Here is a 20,207-nt window from a genome sequence, read left to right as displayed (position 1 = left end):
AGGAGGAACAAATGACCAAGTACCATTCTTCAAAAATGTAGTGATTTCTTCATCCATAGCCTTCTCTAGTGAAGGTATTTGTTGGCAATAGTAAAGGAAGTAGATTCAATTTGGGTGAGAAGAACCCTAGGGTTTTCTTTTGATTTAGTGATCATGGGATGAGTGTTTTGTGAAGGTTGGGAAGTGATGGGTGGTAGAGTAGCCTGGGATTCATAGGGTAGGTCAACAACTAGATGAATAGGAGAGAGAGATTCGGCCAAGGGAGCTGAGGAGGGAGAGGATTCGAACCAAAGGGTTGAGGGAAACCCAAAAAATGTGGGGACTAGGAGAAGAGGTCATAGGGGAGGAGGTGTGGGACCCAATGGGAGAAGTAGGGGTAAAGGACTCTCCAGGAAAGTTCTGCTGAGGTGGGGCTCCTAAAATTGGGGAAGGGAGGGGGTTTCTCACTAAAAATGAGACCCTAAAATGGAGGGAGGTGGTGGGGTTGGGGAGGGAGTTACCTCACTGGAAATGAAAGGAAAACTTCTTTCATCAAACACAACATGGCGAGAAATAAGGATTTTTTTTCAGTAATAGGATTAAAACACTTATATTTCACACCGAAATTATGGGTTATGTTTGTTATACAGTCTCAACCATGGATAACATGCAAAACTAAAAATTCTCAAAAGAATCATAATTAGGCTGAACTTTAAACAATTTAAAAAATATGAAGATGAATTTTTCAGCAGTGAAGTAGGCAAATGAATAATTAGAAAAATCGCAGTTTCAAAGGCATGTATCCAAAACTTTTTAGGGTAAGAAGCATATGCTAATAAAGTCAATCCAATTTCCACAATGTGGCGATGACGATGTTCAACAGCCCCATTCTACTCATAAGTATGAGGACAAGAGAGCATGTGTTCAATGCCATGTTCTTGAAGAAAAGTGGAGACAATTCTATATTTGCCTCCCCAATCATTATGAAAATTCTTGATTCTTCTAGAAAAAAAAATTTCAACAAGCAACTTAAATCTCTTAAAAATACCAAATACCTCACATTTAATAGTCTTAGGATAAAACCAAATAAATTTGCTGAGATCGTCCACAAAAATCACATAATATTGAAACCCTTTAAGAGACTCCATAGGAGAGGGGGCCCAAACATCAGAAAATATTAAGTCCAAAGGTCCATCAGAAATTGATTTTGATGGGCGAAAAAGGGAGTTTGTGACTTTTCCCCTTCTGAAAGCATCACAAGCATAAACAAAAATCATCTGAACTAATTGGCAACTCAAAATTAGAAATAACATTTCTAACAACTTTGGAGGCAGGATTCCCCAAACGTAAATACCAATTCCTGAAAGAAGTCATTTCTCCAACAAATGCTTTAGGAGGGTGATAGGAGCCCAACTGGATTTGTTACAATGCATCATTGACACTGCCCTAAAGAAGACATCTCCCCGTCGTATGATCCTTCACATAATAAATATTATGATGAAATTCAAATAGAGCATTACTATCCTTAGTGAATTGGGAGACTGATAATAAATTCTTGCAAATAGAGGGCATATGAAAAACAAAATTTAGATAGATTGGAGAAGATGTACTAATATTCATGTTACCAATATTACTAATAGGAAGACCAACGTACACCATTACCAACTTGAACTTGATCTGAACCATGGTAGGGTTGTGCAATATGGAGATTCTCAAGAGCATTGATGATGTGATGTGTAGCGCTAGAGTCAAGGTACCAATTTTCATCTGATAGAGAAGCACTAGAAAATTCATAAATATTCACATATGGAGTTGCATTAAAGGTACCTTGAATGGCATGATTGAAACACTAGTAACTGTCCTTCGCTCTATATCCAAGATGATCACAAATCTGGCAGATAAAACAATTGTCAGTTTGATGATGTGGCTGATGTGTATGAGAGCCATGATGAGGAGAAAAACGACTACGATCAGATTTGCCTCTTGGAGAAAAACGCACTTTGAAAGGTTGAAGTGGAGGCCTAATAGGGGTGGGTTGGCTATTGGCCATGTTTTCCATAGGAGAAGAAGAGTCAACAGTCGTTAGTTCATATCTTAACTGAAATTTCTTGAGTCAATAACATACCTTGTAATTCATCATAGAAGGTGAGAAAATTGTGAGTGGTAATGACAATTACAAAAGGAGATTATTCAACTCCAAAGCCATTCAAAACATGAAGGCAGGAGTTCTTCATCATTCACATGCCGTCCCACAATGGCCAATTGATCAAAATTATTTTTTATGTGAAGAAGGTAATCATGAATGCTACTATTACCTCTTTGAATATTTTGGATTTGAAGGCGAAATTGCATTATTTGAGCAGAACAACAAGTTGAGTAGATCTACTCAAGCTTGGACTAGACTTTTCTAGAGGTGGAGCAACCAACAACTTGCACATGTACTGGCTCAATTATGAGAAGCAATGATCTAGCACATCAATAGTTGATCCTAACGATTCCACTTTTGATAGTCAAGATTTGGTTAAAAGATTGCAACATCATCTTTATTGAGAATGACAATGGGTGGACAAAGAGAAGAGCCATCAAGAATCTCAAATAGTTCATATGTCCCAAAAAAAGACCCACCCCCCACCCCCAAAACAAATAATCCGTCTCATTAAGCTTGGGAGGCCAGGGGGGGCGGGGTGAGCTTGGGCCCGCCTGTCACAAGAGTTTTTGGAGACAAGTGTGTGTGTGTGTGGGGGAGAGAGAGAGAGAGAGAGAGAGAGAGAGAGAGAGAGAGAGAGAGAGAGAGACTGAGTTTTACGTGGTTCGGTTGACCTTTGCAACCTACACCCACGAGAATGTGATTTGCTTCCTTGAGATTGACTGTAGTACATAGTACATACTTATAGTTACAAGAGTTATGCTCAACATTAATCTTGGACTCTAACTCTAGAGTTTGAATTACACAAGCTATCTATTTGTGTTTGGTATGAACTATGTCTCTTGTGTGTTTGAGTACAACTCTGACTCTGATCCACTTGTGGATAAGATGTAATTTGTTGGAGTCTCTTGAGTAATTGAGTTTGAGTTTGGTTCTTGAAGTCTTGCATGTATGGAGGTAGTTGAGTTTGAGTGAAGTTCATGAAGCCTTGCATGCATGGAATAGTGGTGGCTAAAGCAACCCTAGATTTGCCTAAGGTTACTTGTGATTTTCCTGTTTTGCCCTCAGACTACTTGAAACCGTTATTGTCCTTAACACAAGCAATGAAAACAGTCACCTTGTGCACGTAGAAACCTCCTGTGAGCACGAATGCCAGAATTGTGACTATAACAACTGTGGATCCTTGTTTAGCAAGCATGGTGATTGCACTAACTGCAAGGCCCGGCCCCTGAGCCACCATTAATACATAGCCTACAAGCACTGCTAGCATCGACAAGAATGCTCCAGCTCAGGCTTTAAACCGGCCATCTGGTAAGTGATGGTGGTGAAGATTATAGGCAGAATGAGCTCCATTGCGATATCTCCAACAAATCAAACCATGATATAAGAAGATAAGAGTGTACATGCCCGAAGCCCTCTCCTTGATAAAGATGAGACGTCCTTGAGGGAATGTGAGAACAGAACTGAATTCAGGGAAGCATGATCACACGCCTTCCACTTGGGGTTCTATATTTTATGTATAAACTACTGATATTGATCAGAACAGCAGTGTTTCTGATGCTTTTGAGGTTTTGGTTAAGCACTCGTTAAGAAGGTAACAATCTTCATCTACAGCAGAAACTGCCTTTCCCCCCCTTATGAGTGCTCTTTCAGTTCTTATATTAGGGATCAAGTGACTAGTAGAAAAACTATTTTTAGAAAACCAATTTGGATCACTAGCTACTTGTTCTTGAAAATTTCTAATCAATTTTTTTCAACTGCGAAAAAAAATAAAATATTAAATAATAACACAATCTATACTAAAGCAGAGAGTATCTACGAGTTTAGATCCTCTTCACCCAGTCTGCCCCTCCATCCATCTAGTCACACTCATATAAGTATAGAACCCATACTTACAAGGTCTGTTTTTTAGTATAATTTTCACTCATGTGAACATGACTGTATAGGAAGAAAGGCGGGTTGCGTAAAAATGATGTAGACTCTATGTGGGCCCCACACTCATGTGAATGTACATAAATGACGAAAGGGTAGGCTGGGTGGAGAGGATCTCCACTAGTATCTCTTAAACATCATTGTATGTGCCCCCTTCAAATTTTGACCAGTAGTTTTCCACCCAGGTTTTGTAACATATGAAGTAATAGCATACGTAGTAATCCATTATATTTAAAGTCAACGTGTTTAGTTGTCTAAATCTCATATTAGCAAGCAAAGACCAGTCAGCTTAAGGTTAATATATAAACCACAATAAGCAAGAATGGGCATCCACTGATGTTGGTGGTGGTTGAATTAGACCACTTAATTAATTTCCTTTCTCAGTGGACATGTTTCCTCTTTCTGTGATTACCAATAACATAGTATATATAATCAAAAGAACACATGATATAATTATTCATTAGCTAAACAACATATTTAACTATAGTTGAGTAATTTGTTTATTATTTCAAGATTGGGGTCTTGCATCACATTGATGACTGGTAACTACTTTGGCTAAAATGGGTTTAAAGCATATATTTCTGAACTGAATAATCTAATTACTCTTAAAACTTACCTTAATTAGTTTTAATGAAACCTTGGTGCAATTTCTACGTCAAAAGCCATCTGAAGTAAGTTGATCCACCAAGCAAAGCTTCCAATGGTTGGCTGTGTCAAGCATATACCCTTTGGTATGAAATTCATGTGAAATTAAGATACAAGCCAGCAAAGATGAATGAAGAACCAAAAAACATGTAAAAGAGAAGATAAGAAAAAATAAATAAATAAAGAGAGGCTCAATCAAGTGTTGAAAAGGAGAACCAGAACCTATTACTCTTTTGGGGGTGTAGAGCACTGTAAAGTGTTGTTCTATGCGCCAACATGCACTGGCCTTTCTGTTCTTCAGTGGATTAGATGGTTTCTTACGCAACATTTAAGTCACAGCAACACTAATCTGTTTTACTCATGGTGTTTGAAGAAAGTCCTCAGTGGTAGCTAATCATCTTCCACCCATCTATGATGAATGACAATGGTCAAAAATCACCCCACCAACAGCTATGGAATTTTAAAAGAAAACTTTCTATTATGGAAAAGGACGTACCCACTAAACCCCATAGATTGCTTACGAATATCTTACCGAAAAAAGTTGGTTAATAAGATCTAAAATAGGGTTTTGAGAGAAAGATTAATGACGCAGAAACAACATTGAGTATTTTACGTGTAACCTTGAGTGTAATATCTAATCAAGAGAACAAACACCTTGTTTGCCATTTTAGTACTGATCAGTTTTTCATTTGTGACACACCCACACTATTAGCTCAAAAGTGATACACCCACACTACTTGCTCTACTGGATTATGAGTCTATGACTAGATAATTTCATGACTATAAGCATGGTTGTGTGATGAGTGGTTGGAGCAAACCAGAGTTAGTTTTTTTTTCGTAAGAGGTGATTGTATTACCACCAACAATAATTAATCAAAAAAAAAAAAAATTCAAATTAATCAACATTTCTTTGCTAACCAATAAATTATGAACAATAAAGGAAACAAGTCAATGAAACATAAGAGGTTTTTTATGTGATACACACGTCATTAGTGTGTGTTTGCGGACAAAAATGAAGAACTTTTACTACGTAGGAAGAAGATTACAATGGACGTTTCTCAATCAAATGTCCAAACAACAATACAAAACTCTTTCCTTAAAGAAGAACTTTTACTATGTAGGAAGAAGATTACAATGGACGTTTCTCAATCAAATGTCCAAACAACAATACAAAACTCTCTCCTTAAACTCTATTGCAAAAATCTCAAATCCGACAGTGACTTCGGAAATGACATAAGGTACATGTTTATAGAATTTAATATGGTACATGGATTGTTCCATTGGGTACGCCGTATTGCAAGGTCTACAACCCCACATCCCCGTACCTTGATCAAACACTAGACTAGTCATGGGGTTTTGGGCTTAGGCCATTTGCTTCCATTAGATCTCACAAAATCAATCATTTCAGAGGTTGCCCCCCAAATGTATGTGGGTATGGCTCAATTGTCAAATGTTGACACCAGCTTGTCTTTGTTTTAAGGGGGGTGTTGGGAAGAAGTGGTTTCTAACTCCCATCGCCCTGATGTAGTGAAAAAGACTAAAGAAAGGAGATATGTTATGCCTACATTAAGATTTAAAACTTATCGTCTACTTCCAGGAATACAATAATTTGAGTCACACATAATAGTTTTCAGGTCACCAAACCATTTCAATGTGAATAAATATTGGGTAACACATGAATTCACATCCTCCCAACTCATTCCATCGGAAGTCTTGTGCTTGTCATGTCTCTTTTAATGAGAAATCTCAAACCCACCAAAAATTGTAATCACCCAACAAACGGAGGCTTATTAATCAGATATGTTTATGTTATCTATCAAATAGTAAATATTTAAAAACTTTTCTATGTGGCCTATTAGTTCAATTAGTTAGAGCGTGGTGCAAATAAAGCCAAGCTCGCAGGTTTGAGACCTGCATGAGCCAATGTGTAAATTACATTATTTTTCCGTTCTTTTTCCTTTTTTTAGGAGAAATAATTTTTTTTCCATTCTCATCATTTATATGTGCAACTTCATTGGTCATTTTTATCACATTTTGTTTTTTTGGTCAAAATAAAATAGGCTTCATATTTGGAGGAATACTATGATATTGCTGGAAAGATACACTATGGTTGCGCCATCCCATGGTTCTAGTAATTTTCTAGGCGAAAATTTTCCTTCATTAGTAAAGAATGAAAAATTGTTTACAATGGTGAAGTACATCGTGATTTGACTTTGAGTCAATACTTTTTTTCACCTTCTATTGATAGAGTAGAAAATGTTCTTCTCTATTTCAGATTTTGATGCGCCTCAACGCAGCATAAGCTATAATCCTATAACCAACAAACATGAGAAACAATATGCAGATGCACATCATGGGATGAATTTGTCCTTCCAAATCCTCTTTCACAAAGCTGCAGCTTGCACTGTATCCATGGCTTTCTTGTGAACAACCTAATCGATAACTGATTGAGCTGCCTTCGCCGTATTGGATGTAGATGAAGAGCCTATAGCAGTAGAATGTAATTGAAGTGTATTTTATCCAGGCAATGCAAGCAGGAACCTTGTGGACATAAAAGCCTCCTGTAAGCACAAATGCCAGCATTGTTACTGTAACAACTGTTGATGCTTGTTTAGCATCCATGATGATTGCACCAAGTGCAAGGCCCAGCCCTTGAGCCACCAGCACATAGCCCAGAAGCACTGCTAGTGTCAACAAGAATGCAACCAAATCAGGCATCAACCCAGCCATCCAGTAAGTCATGATGGTGAAAACTGTAGGCAAAATGAGATCCATAGCGATATCTCCAACAGCACGAGCCATGAAGTAAGAGGATAGTGTGTACATTCCTGAAGACCTCTCCTTGATAAAGATGGAACGTTCTTGAGGGAATGTGAAGACAGAATTGAATGCAGGAAACACACCCCAGAAGATAGCAATGAAGAAGAGAAGGCCCAGACGATCTTGAATATCATGAATGTCAGAATGCCACCACATGACACCAGCTAACAATGCAGCTAATATAACTTGAAACACTCTTAATGAGTTGAATGACTCATGCTTTCTCTCTTTTAGGCTTCTCTGGAGGAGGATAGTGAATTGGTTTAACCAACTACTACAGCTGCTGCTGCTGCTAGTTCTTTGAGTTTCTTGCTTTGTTGTTCCAGGGTTTCCCACCATGTTTGAGCTGGTATCCATGCATGCGACCTTCACGATAGGAGCTATCAAATTGCTGTATGAGGAGGTAAGGATTTGCTTTATATTGGTCTTATCTGTTTCTTTAGTTCCATCAGGTTGAAAAACTCCTGCAATTAAAGCATTACTAGAATGTGTTAATAATTTTCTTCTACAAGTGAAACAGCCTTTATTCTTCACTTCTCTGTATCAGAGATCATGTTATAGTTCTAGAAAAACTTTTGAATCACAAGAAAATTCTTCTTGATAGTGAATATAACCTAATTCTACTTAGAGTTTCAATTAATTGGTTGTTAAATGAAGGATGATGTCTCTGTGTAGAATTGTAATTATCTTATAGATATAGAAAGGAAATCTAATCTAGCTTACATTTTTCAATTGCGACAAAAATAAAATTAAAATAATAAAGAAAAATCTCAAATGATGCCAAGAGTATCTGACATACATCATTACAAATTTATACTTGTGGTTTCCACCACAAAGTTTCTGTAAAATATGAAACAATAGGAAGCGCACTAAACCAGGTTATTTAATTTAAGAGGTAATTAGTTGTCTAAATTCTATAATTTAAGAAGCTAAGACCGAAAGGAGGAATGGGCAACCACTGATAATTATGGTGGCGGCCGGATTAGACCACTTAATCTCCTTTTATAGTGAAAATTTGTCCTTTTTCTTTAATGATCAACAACAAAGTATATGAATATAAGATGACCTGAAGTAATAATTCATCAACTAAACAAAATATTTAACTACTGGGTCCTGCAAGACTCAGATAACTGGTGACTAGCTTGGGTAAAATGACTTTTATAATAGATTTTTGAGCTGGACAATGTAATTACTATTAGAACTAATTCAGTTTTGTTGATAAACTTGATGCATTGTCCTTGTCAAAATTACCATCCAAGAAAGTTGATCACCAAATAAAGTTTTCAAAAAGATGGGTTGACTTAACCAATTCAACCTTCGGATGGCCGGTTGACACCGTCCCCATAGACGGCCCACTTTCGCTCTTCTGTCTTATGAATAAGTTACAGAACCAGATTAATGGGAACAACTACGGTTCAGTCAGAGGGGTTAGATTCTTGCTTAACAATCACCAAGCAAAGCTTCCAAATATATGGGTTCAGTTGTTGGTTCTATTAAACATAGACCCTTTGGTCTGGAATAATGTCTCATATATTTAAAGAGTAAAAAAGAAAAGAAAAGAAAAAAATTCTTTCCATACAACCCATCAAAGATAAATGAAGCAGAAGTAAAAGAAAGATGATGCTAGATTCTATCAAAATGGAATCAAATGAAATAGAGGATATATGGGAAAGTAGAAAAGAATATTGATTGAGTTCTGAAACAACTCGTCTAATTCCTAAGTTTAAAGTTGCAGGTGCCCACATCAGTGGAATGGACACCATTAAGATGGCCAGTGTTGACTATCAATTCATTGGAAAAGCCTGAGCACTACCTAAGGTGTTTGAGCATTCAAATGAAGGTCATGGGACAAAGCAAAGGAAAAGAATGGTTCTCCAATGCTTCTGATGGCTTAATGGGAATCATTTACTCTTAATCACTTTCGTAGAACAACCATAGTGCTCAAGTCTCTGACCATAAAAAGGAAGATTAAAGGTGTTCTGCAATAAAAAAAAGGGAGGCTTAATACTTTCTGTCGGCTTCTCCCAAGCTTTTGCTTATCTTCTCCATATGAAAATGCATTTAAAAGAAGTTTTGAAAAAGGAAAATCAAAACCCATTACCCTGTGGGGTGTCATAGCATTATAAAGTGATGTTCTATGCGCCACATGCACTGGCTTTTCTGGGCTTCCGTGGATAAGATGCTTTCTTACAGAACATCTGAGTCACACCACAGTAATTTATATTACTATCATGGTGTTTGAAGAAAGTCCTCAATGGTGTACCCAATCATGTTCCACCCTTTTAATGACAATGGTCAAATATCACCCCCACCAGTAGCTATAGACATTAATTAAAACAATTCTCTATCATGGAAAAGGAGAACCCCATGTTATCCTTCTTAAGGAAGTTTCTTAACAACCTATAAACAACATCTAATATTGCATTAGTGCATTCACCACTATAGAGTTTTGACATGATCCAAAGTGGATTTCTCCCTATTCACTGAAAATAGCTTGAATGCATGGATATTTTTAAGAAAATAAAGACTCATTAGAGCAGATTATTACTTATCGAAGTGATAATCCTCATTTTGTCATGAGAATGTTCATATCAACAATTTTTTTAGTTGGAATTTGAGGTTCATCTAGGCCAGTTTACCTGTATCTCGACTATATTATTAGAATAATTTTTATATATATTTAAACATACCATCAGGAGAATTGAACTCATGATGATCTTTTCACTAAGAGATTAGTCATGGCGAACTAAACAACCTTTCAAGATGCATTAGCTATCATTTCTTTTTTATGATTTCTTTTCCCTCACTAAAGCTTTCAAGTGATCTTAGAGGATCCTTAAACCTAAACAATTATTTGTTTTATAACTTAAAAAAATAATCTGTTGAGGTTGATTTTCATAAAGTAGTTTGGTCCATATGATTCTCCATATAATAGCTTTTGCAAAGGAAGTTGCCACCTAATTTGATAATTAAATGCTTGTTTCTTTTCATGTTAAACAAGTCTATTTTCTAACTTCTTTTTCTTAAAAGTGACACTGAAATAAATAAAGTTAAATAAGAAAAAAGACAGTCAGCTAGGTCTACTTTGATGGATATATGTACTAGTGAAAGAAACATAATTTAAAATATTAATTTATTTATTTTGAATTCTTTTATGTTTATAATATGGATTTCAAAGATTTCATATGATTTTTCATGTAATTTATTTTTGAACATTAATTTAGAATGTTATCAAGGAAAGCCATTTATAGAAATAGTATATATCAACCAACGGTGGTTGGTCCAAGTGGTTATCAGTTTGGTCCGCTTAAGCAAGGTTTCGATATCAAAACCTTGTTGATGAAAAAAATATCTGCTAGGAGACTCACCCACCACAGCCATGTGTGCAATCCGAGTCGAACACTGGATTAATCACAATCCTAGATAAAAATTAAAGAAAATTACAAGAGATGAGAATTATAGAGGATGTGGATTCAAGGGTCAACATAGCACAGAAAGCGCCACATGTCACCTACAAAAGCTCTGGCCCACCATAAAACCGAAGAAGATGTTGACATTTCTCCAATCATGACGTTGAGTCAAACATGAAGACGCTGCCATCATCGGATGCAGCCTATTTTGGTGAGGGTGGGACCCACTCTGAGTATGATGAGATGATAGAAAGTGATGGTGACGATAAAAAAAAAGGAAAGAGCGTCACGTGGTGGCCTAATAATCTGACACGACGCCAGGAATAGAGCGCAACTTTCCTTTTCATCGCTAAAGCGGAGGACAGAAGGGAATCAGGTGGATCTCACTTGGGCCCACTCCCTATTACCGTTGGATTGACATATTATTTTCCCATCCTAACTACAACCACCGGATTTCCCACGTTGGATTTCTCACATTTCATATTTATCGTACTGAAAATGAATATTCCGATCGAGACTCACCGAGTCTCCGATGAAATGACTCACTAAAGTTGAATTATGGATTGTAAATTAAGGTAAAGTTAGAGAGAGTCACGTACCATTTGCGAGGTCGAGGAGGAAATCGGCCGGGTTAACTGGGAACGACGGTGAGAAACCGATCGATGCGAAGTAATCCATGGCATCGGAGCCCTTGCCGTAATACAAGCACCTTCCTTCTGATAACACAAGAACTGAGTTAAACATCTGGTAAACTCGGCTCGATGGCTGGTGCATGGATGTGATAATCGTCTTTCCTTTCTGAGCCAGAGATTCCAACGTCGACATCAAACGGTGAGCCGCCGTTGAGTCAAGCCCCGAGGTGGGTTCGTCCAGGAGTAGCAGACTCGGGTTCACCAGCATTTCATGTCCGATACTGACTCGCTTTCTCTCGCCACCCGAGACTCCTCTAATGAAGCTATTCCCAATTATGGTGTTCTGACATTTTCCGAGTCCGAGTTCGGCTATCACTGACTCGGCCACTTGGATCTTCTCATTCCTGGACAACGAGTCTGGTAATCGGAGCAGCGAACAGAAGATTAGGGTTTCACGAACTGTGAGGTGAGGGTAGAGGATATCGTCTTGGGTGACGAACCCAGTTCGTCTCTGAACCGCTTTGTTGATTTTCCGGCCGTTGGCGAGGACTGTTCCGGTGAGATCCGGGCTCTGGAGTCTCCCAGCAAGAGCAGTGAGAAGCGTAGATTTGCCGCTCCCGGAGGGACCAAGGATGGCTAGGATCTCGCCGGGTGAAACCATCCCTGTAATCCCATGTAAGATAGTTCGTCCTTCGGAGGAGTTCGTGGTCGAACCGCTTCTGGTCGGACCGCCGCCGCCGCCGCCAATTATATTTCTGATGTTACACTGGCGACTGCTCTTGCTCTCCGGCTTTAGATGGAAACATATGTCAATGAACTGCAAGGCCAAAAATTGCAGGAATATCAGTAACCTATCAGAGAAACTGAGAATCTCTGAGTGTTAATTAAGACTAGTTACAGAGAATTTATAGAATCCAAATGAATAACCAGTTGGGATTTTTGATAGAAAAGGAAAAGAAAGTTTCTCAAAGAACCAAAGCTCTACCTTGAGAGTTATGGGAAGGCAGGAAGAGATTATAGACCCAAAATCTCCAGGGTTCTTTGTTATTTCAGGGTCACCATCTGGTGATCTTCCACTGAAGCTTTCTTTATGAACAACCACAGGCATTTTATTGCCTTTGATCCACCTGGTTTTGATAAAAGAAGAGGAAAGATAAGAGAAGAAGAAGAAGAAGACAATGAAGAAGAGACTTGAGAGTTGATCAATGGAGACACCAGAAGCATGACAACCTCTATTTATTTGGTTTCAGGCTCCCAATGCTTGCACAGCAAACAGAAACACCCACAGCAGAAAAACTTGCTACGTGGCAGTTCTATATTCCACCTGTCAACCCAAAAAGCTATTGAGTGAAAGCAAAACCATGATCGACCAATAAGGCATCATAGGTAGGGAAAGCTTGAACAGCAGCACAATAAGGATCAAGCGGGTCATCACATATTCAAAGGTCGGGTCTGTAAACCCGTATAATTCAACCTATAATTTTTTTTCATTGTCGTCTACAGGAAGTTGAAATCCGCTAAGGAGTGTGTAATAATTCACCTATCAAATCAGCTAGTCCCTAAAATGGATGGCACTGAAGCGCGCAACCTATACCCTGCCGTCGGGGCAACTGCCAGGCCCCGATGAGTAGGAGGGCGCGGCGGTCACCATAAAACCCGGGGCACGAGCCCGGTATTGAGGTTTGTCCAGACCAAAGTTACGCACACTTTGACTGCTTCTCACGGACTATTGCATCTAATTTAAAAATAATATGAGGTTTAGTCCCTAGCCAGAAGAGATTCGAACTATGACTTATTATGTGGAGAGTTTCATAAATAGTTGAAGCAAATTAACAACCAATTCTCGTCGATAATTATGTTTAGTGGTCTTCTGTTTTGTTGTATAATTAGGATACGCCACTAAATCTACCCCTAGGGGAGTTGATATATAGTAATGGCCAGGTGATTTTAGGGCATATTTGGTTACATGAATCAAAAGATTTGAAATCTCTGGATTCACAAATGGGAGATTTATACCCGTTTGGTTGTGTGAATCTATTGTATTATATTGATCAATATATTTTGGTGCAATTTAATATGTGCCTCACACACACAAAGAGAGAGATATCATACCTACTAAATATACCAATTTAGATACGTATTCATTAATATCCAATCATGTGTTAGGATACTTGAAAGTTGAAAATATGTTTAGAATTTCCTAATCACATGGGACCCACTGGTGTTAGGAAAAGAAGACATGGTATGTACCATACTGGCTACACCCGATATAGATACATGTTAATTTAGATATTATTATATCTTAGCATCCTTTAAACATTGTTAGGGATTCCTAATCACATGAGATCCATTTGTGTTAGGAAAAGAAGAGATGTGTGGTTTTTAATTACTTAAATCTTGCCCAATTCATAAACAAAGTAAACGTGGTATCTATTTGTTACAAGGAATTCAAGAACAGCCTTCCTCAATTCCTCCTTCCATTTTCGTCAACCTTTATCTCCATTCTTTTCATTTTTTCTTTTATATTTTCTTAAAAGTTTTAAAAAATAATTCCTTTTGTATTCTTGATGACAATAGGAATCTTCAAATATGTTGTGCTATAAAAAAGTAATCCTATAGATAGTATTTCTTGATGGGGATGTAACTTATATTAACAATTTTATATGTTTATCTTTCTTCATGAGGATGAGAGAACTCGACTAATCACATAGAAAAAGAAAGAAAAAAAATTGAAGTAACTCATATGAGTGTTGACCAAGGTTTAAAGTATCAAATTGGTAAGATGATTTTAAAATATTTTGGCCAATATATTTTGGTGTAATCTAATGTGTGTCCTTTAAGAGGAAAAAAGAGAGATGTATTAGTATCAATGTTTATCATATTGGTTGTATTCAATATGAATACGTATCGACTAGTATAATATTTTATTATTTAATATTTTAAATCTTAGTTCGTTTGACATAAGTCTACCTTGCAAAAGTGATTGCTTATTTTTATTGCTCATCACCTTACCAATAAATCTTCCAATGTGAATACAATCAAGTATTAGGAAATTTTGCTAGCCACTTTTTTATTCTTGGGGACTCTATCTAGAAAAAAAGTGTATATTTATATATATTTTTTGAAAGATAATCTCAAATATTAGGAGTGTTTTGGTAAATCAAAGATTGAAGATGATTCTCCTTTGTTTTTTATTTTTTGGGTGCTGAAAAAGATGATTATCTTAAAGTTATTTATTAGGAAAGATTTTAACGAAGGAAATATAAAATAATGTCTTGTGATTAGGTGTTATCTTCACGACTCTAAGACCTCTTCAATAAAAGGTGTTGTTTATTACTGACTAAACAACCTTTCGATAATTAATCAAGTTAAATTTCTCAAAGATTTTAACGACTTTCTTAGATATCAACTTAACAAGAAAACGAGTGTTCAAAATCAAGAACCATAGAATAGAGACACTTCTAAGAGACATGGATGTTCAATTCTCATATTTTGACGACTATTTAATTACATTGAAAAAATATATTATTAGTTTTTTAAGAAAATAAAAAATAATAATAATAACAATAAATACTTGAGAGTAAGAAACTTATGTGCGATGCCCGTGTCTTAGAGACAAGGGGCATGCAAAATGACTACCACCTTTCTCCCATGTACAAAGACATTTAGTCAATAATTATAGTTAATCCATGGCTTTTCAAACTAGTAGTTTTCACAGACCACAATGGTTTTGAGAGCTAATATTATCAAAGCTGAGAGTATTATCATTTTTGCGAATACAAGAGAACCCAAATAATCCACTTCAAACTTAATTTTGATAGAGAAAGAAAGAGAAAATTTATAATATAGTCAAGGGATGAAGTACTACTTAGGAAGAAACATTTGGCCTTTATGTCTACATACAGGACCACGGAGTGACCATATACCTCACGCCAAGCAAACATCTAGAAGTAACTAATTTATGAAATGTTTAAGTCATTAATTATAAATTATGCGACCAAATTTCTTCATTAAAAACTATTTATTGTTATGGTGCTTTTTCCTAATCAAATATTTGTTTTGTAAACTATTTAAGTAAGTTTTTCTTAGTTATATTAGAAGAAACTTAATATCATGTCAAAAATTTTCTTTGTTCAATTCAATAAGATTGTATGCTGGTATTCTATTATACCACTAGAATGTTTATTAATTTTTTTTCATAATTTATCATTTATCAATTAAAACTACTCTTAGACCAACTCGAATTTGATCATTCATTATCTCATTAGTCTCAGTTTCTATATATAAGAAAGGTGTTAGATTCTTCTTATATTACCCTTTAGATGACTCTTGCAGCAGGTTGTTTTTAGGGTTGGGTAGCTTATTGGGAATTGAGATCTATTGATGGCCAAAACCAAACAGTGGGGTCAGCCATCCACCTCGGGTTTCCATCGATTGAAGCAGCAGCAGGATGATCTCTAGACTAAGGCATATATCAACTTTAACCGACACTCACCAAACCTGCACAAATGGTGCAACACTGGACCTCCATGTTGCCTTTTTGCTTGTGGAGTTTAGGTTGGCTGGCAAAATAGTTTCTCTTTTTTGAACACCATCTCACTTAGGCTTAACTAGCCAGATATATATCCTCTGTACTGCCACTGGTTACTGGCCTCTGATCTTCATTTAATGGGAATATATTTATAGTATGATCGATCTACCCAGAGATCTTTGTTGTTAATGTGCTTACATAAGCCTCCGATCCCCACGCAACAGGACATGTTGAATGGGTTTGAGAGGTATTACACACAATGAACTATCACAACTTCACAAGAGATCTGTAATTCTATTACTTTACACCTTATTTTAGGTCCATATCTGGATCAAATGAATTAGAGGGAGTTCTCCAACTTCTATAAAATTTTCATTTTTGTTATTAGTGTCAAGTATTATAATTGGATTATGGATGTCTTTCTAGTACAGATTTTTTTTATAGAGATAGTAAGAATGTGAGATCAAGAAAATTTTAGGTTTGAATTTTGTTCCTCCACACCTTCTCTCTTCCCCCTGCCCCCTATTTTCTTATCCCTTAGGTCTAAGGATTTTCTTGTAAACATGTTATGTTTTGACTCAAATTCTTATATATGATTTCGATGATAGACCCACACTAAATATTTTGGTGGACAATCCGAATAATCAAATTTTGGAGATCTATAATGAAAGCAAAGCACTTGGGATGTAGTCTGACCCAATGGGTCAACCCATTTACCTAATTAAATGTTATAAATCTGCACCTATGTTCACCTATTAGGTCATTGTGAGATATGAGATTCTCGATTTAAGATTTTGGATGAGAGTTTTTATAACATCATCTACTGATTGATTGAGAAATCTACATCTTGTTCTTTTTCTATATCGTGAAAAATTTTCCTTCTGAGCCCAGGACGTAGCTAGCAAACGGCATTGGTGTGTGAACTACATTAGATCTTTATATTCTTTCTTCTTTTTTTTTTTCAGTCCGTCATTTCTTGATATTCGTTTTAACAAGACTAAATAACCACGAATAATTAGAAGAAAACAAAAAAAAGGATATTCCATTATTTCCTACGTTTTAACAAGACAGAATACAACTACGAAGAAGATATTCCATTATTTCCTAAAAATGACGAAATACACAAACAAGAAGCATGAGAGAAAAAGAAATTTCATTATTTCTTCAAAATTTCATTGTTTTCAAAACTTTACAAAGTGATACTCTTTGTTTGTCATGTCAACTATATCATACCACATAGACAATATTTATAGAAAAACCTAGAACATTTATCTTCATATAATTAAAATTTTCTTCTAAATACGCAATTGACCTAAAATCCTTTTGAATTACAATGATAATCAAACTCTAATTACATGAAATAGTAGAATACAAGGAACATCCAAACCTAACAAGTCCCTGTTTCTCACTGGATGATGCCGAAAGGGAAAAAAGAAAAAAGAAATACTGCAGTTGGACTTAGATTTTTTTTTCTCTACCTCCCAAACATAACAACATATAACTACCTTGAAAACAAAGTCCACAATTAGCACTAGAGAGACAACCACCCACCCATGACCGGCCCAAGATAGAAAAGTAAGCCATTAATTTAACAGTGCTGCTGCCAAGTGTCCCCTCCAAGGATTTGTAGTGGAAACTCAATGGGTTGTGGTGTACGAAGTGATCAGATGTTGAGAGGGAAGGAGTTGAATTGCAGTTCAGTTCAACTCATCTAATCATGGCATTTTTTATCACCACTCCCAGAAAGAAGATCTGGTTTCAGGCTCAAAATGTGGAAGCATGAGGTGTGATATGGGGTCTACCTGGATCTAGCTTTGTTCTTTGGAAACCTGAATATAATAGAATTTCATTTCCAAGACAAACCTTGTGGTCTGTTTCCTATTATTACATCATGGTTTGCTGTGCTGAGTTGCTTCAAGTCTTAATGAATGACCTCATACCTCATATCATATAGAGGTTATATATATCTCTTCACCTGGATCTCTTAATAAATACGATACTCTGTGCCCAATTAATCATGAAAACCTGATTGCTAGAATACTACATATATTATATACATATATATATAGAGAGAGAGAGAGAGTTCTCTACTTCTTTCTAATGGAAGCTACAGGTTATTGAGATCTCTGACTTTTGATTAATTAATGAAATGATAACTTCTTAGAACACAGAATGGCTATGATTCTATATATTATGGGTTGAGCAGATGCAGAATTAGTTAACTTTTCGATTATTTCTAAAATATGAATGAACTTCTATTCATGAAACATTTTAGGAGATATCTTTGTTTAAGTTCTCAATAAGTCAACCAATCCCACCTTGGATTTCTTGAATCAGTGGGCTTGGTCAATTTGGCTGGCGCACCCCAAATTGGATCAACCAAATGAAAATGAGTTAGGTCAACCTTAAGAGCTGATTTTAAAAAATTTAGCTGCTTCTTGCAATGCTCACATCAAGAAGAAAAAAACACATCATCAATTTATCCTGTAGAAATTGTTGAACATACGTTTGAATGTATATCTCCATTTAATATCCTCGCGATGTTGCTCTAATCGCTGATGAGTCTTTTTTCTGCAATCCATATTTTATCATGTTAAGAATATTTTTGGCAACTTAGCCGGCATCTCTTCTCAAACATACCACAAGACTTTTCCTTTATCTAAAACACAAGGCACTAGTGTTTGACTTGTAAAACCCAAGGTGCTACCTTATTGATATTTTATGTAAACCTAAAATCTACAACACTTGTAGCACAAGGCACCCTAGTGTAACTGGGACTCTGTAAGGTCACAAGTATATCAAGTTAAGAAAATTATTTAAACTCTTACGTGGAAGCAATCAATTGAATCACTTAAAACTATGTTATTTTTCTTTCTCCCTTTTCTCTCGAAAGTCTCTCACTCTAACCCTAATTACAAAAATATAAATATATCAAATAATAATAACGGACGTGTCTCACTAGATCTTTATCGACATTCAGGAAGAAAAGAAGAGAAAAAATATCTGAGATAGAATCTCTTCATCCATCATAATTTTGCCGACTCCAATAGTTACTCTTGTCATTAACTCGCATCTCTTGTTGATGAAGGTCTAAAAGTATCTACCCTTGGTGAGATTAAAATAGTTAGAAGAGATTTTCTCTTGACCATGGAGAAAAGGTAAAGCTTATTCCATAAATCTGTGAATGGAATATAATCCTGCTTATGTGGCTATGAGAACATGCATCAGAGCTGTGGCTGTCAAATATGTCAATTCTCTGTCTCTTAATAAAAGGTGTGAGGGACATGGAAGATGAAAACAATAAAAAAACAATGATGCTAAGAGACCCACCCTAATGTTAAAGATGACTAGCTAAAGAAAGCTCAACCACCATCTGTGTTTTGAATAATTTCATCTGCATAATTGTTAGCACACAAGGATTTCTGGATCTGATCTTTCTTTTACTTCCTCTTTCCTCCTGTTTGGTTTTTAAATGGATCTAATTGTTTTCAAAGGTGCTTTAAATGAGATTTCTGGTTCGAAGTGACAACAGTTTTGGCCCCACTAATGCTTTTTTGTGAAAAATCAGATTATGATTTTATGAAAAGCAAAGATCATTTTACTTATGAGCATCCTAATATTTGGCACAAAGAACCTCATGATATGTAAGTAACCTGTACATCACCCTCAGTTCCATTTAAGCACCACTATACCACCACCAACACATACATCCATTAGAATGGCTCTAAACAATCAAATCCAAAACACACACATCAACCCCCCCAACACAAATAAATCTAAGGATCACTTCAGCATTATCTCGATATCTTAGTAAAGTAAAGAGTAAAGATAGATCAAAGAATCCTGAATTAGACAATAAAAAAATATATACATATATATATAAAAGTGAGTTAGGCAAGATATATATATTTCGTGAGTGAACGTACCTGAAATATATTTTTTACAAGAAAGAAGGATATAAAGATGCCTTAAAGGTAACCATTGAAGTCAACAAAAATTCCAAAAGCAAAATCCATTAAAGAGGTCATTATTTTTAATATATACCGTGATTAACGGTATAGAGTCTGGGTTATGCCACAAGGGTCATAGATTAATCGTGCCATTAAGTATTT

General features: G+C 36.2%; 1 protein-coding gene across 1 annotated transcript; it reads right to left on the bottom strand.

Moving 5' to 3' along the window:
* Window positions 1-6,852: 6,852 nt before the first annotated feature.
* Window positions 6,853-12,838, bottom strand: LOC149016675 (ABC transporter G family member 25-like). The gene is made up of 3 exons (XM_089154746.1): window positions 12,550-12,838; window positions 11,532-12,381; window positions 6,853-7,986 (listed from the first exon to the last, which is right to left on the bottom strand). The coding sequence occupies exons 1-3, from the start codon at window positions 12,670-12,672 to the stop codon at window positions 6,974-6,976; spliced, it is 1,986 nt and encodes a 661-aa protein (XP_089010872.1). The 5' UTR covers window positions 12,673-12,838; the 3' UTR covers window positions 6,853-6,973.
* Between the last annotated feature and the right edge of the window lie 7,369 nt (window positions 12,839-20,207).

Source organism: Hakea prostrata, chromosome 5 (assembly GCF_041222555.1).
Source record: "Hakea prostrata isolate BN-2017 chromosome 5, UWA_Hpros_2, whole genome shotgun sequence".
Taxonomy (NCBI): Eukaryota; Viridiplantae; Streptophyta; class Magnoliopsida; order Proteales; family Proteaceae; genus Hakea; species Hakea prostrata.
The sequence above is the reverse complement of the archived record's forward strand: the minus strand, read 5'-3'. Positions and strand labels throughout refer to the sequence as shown.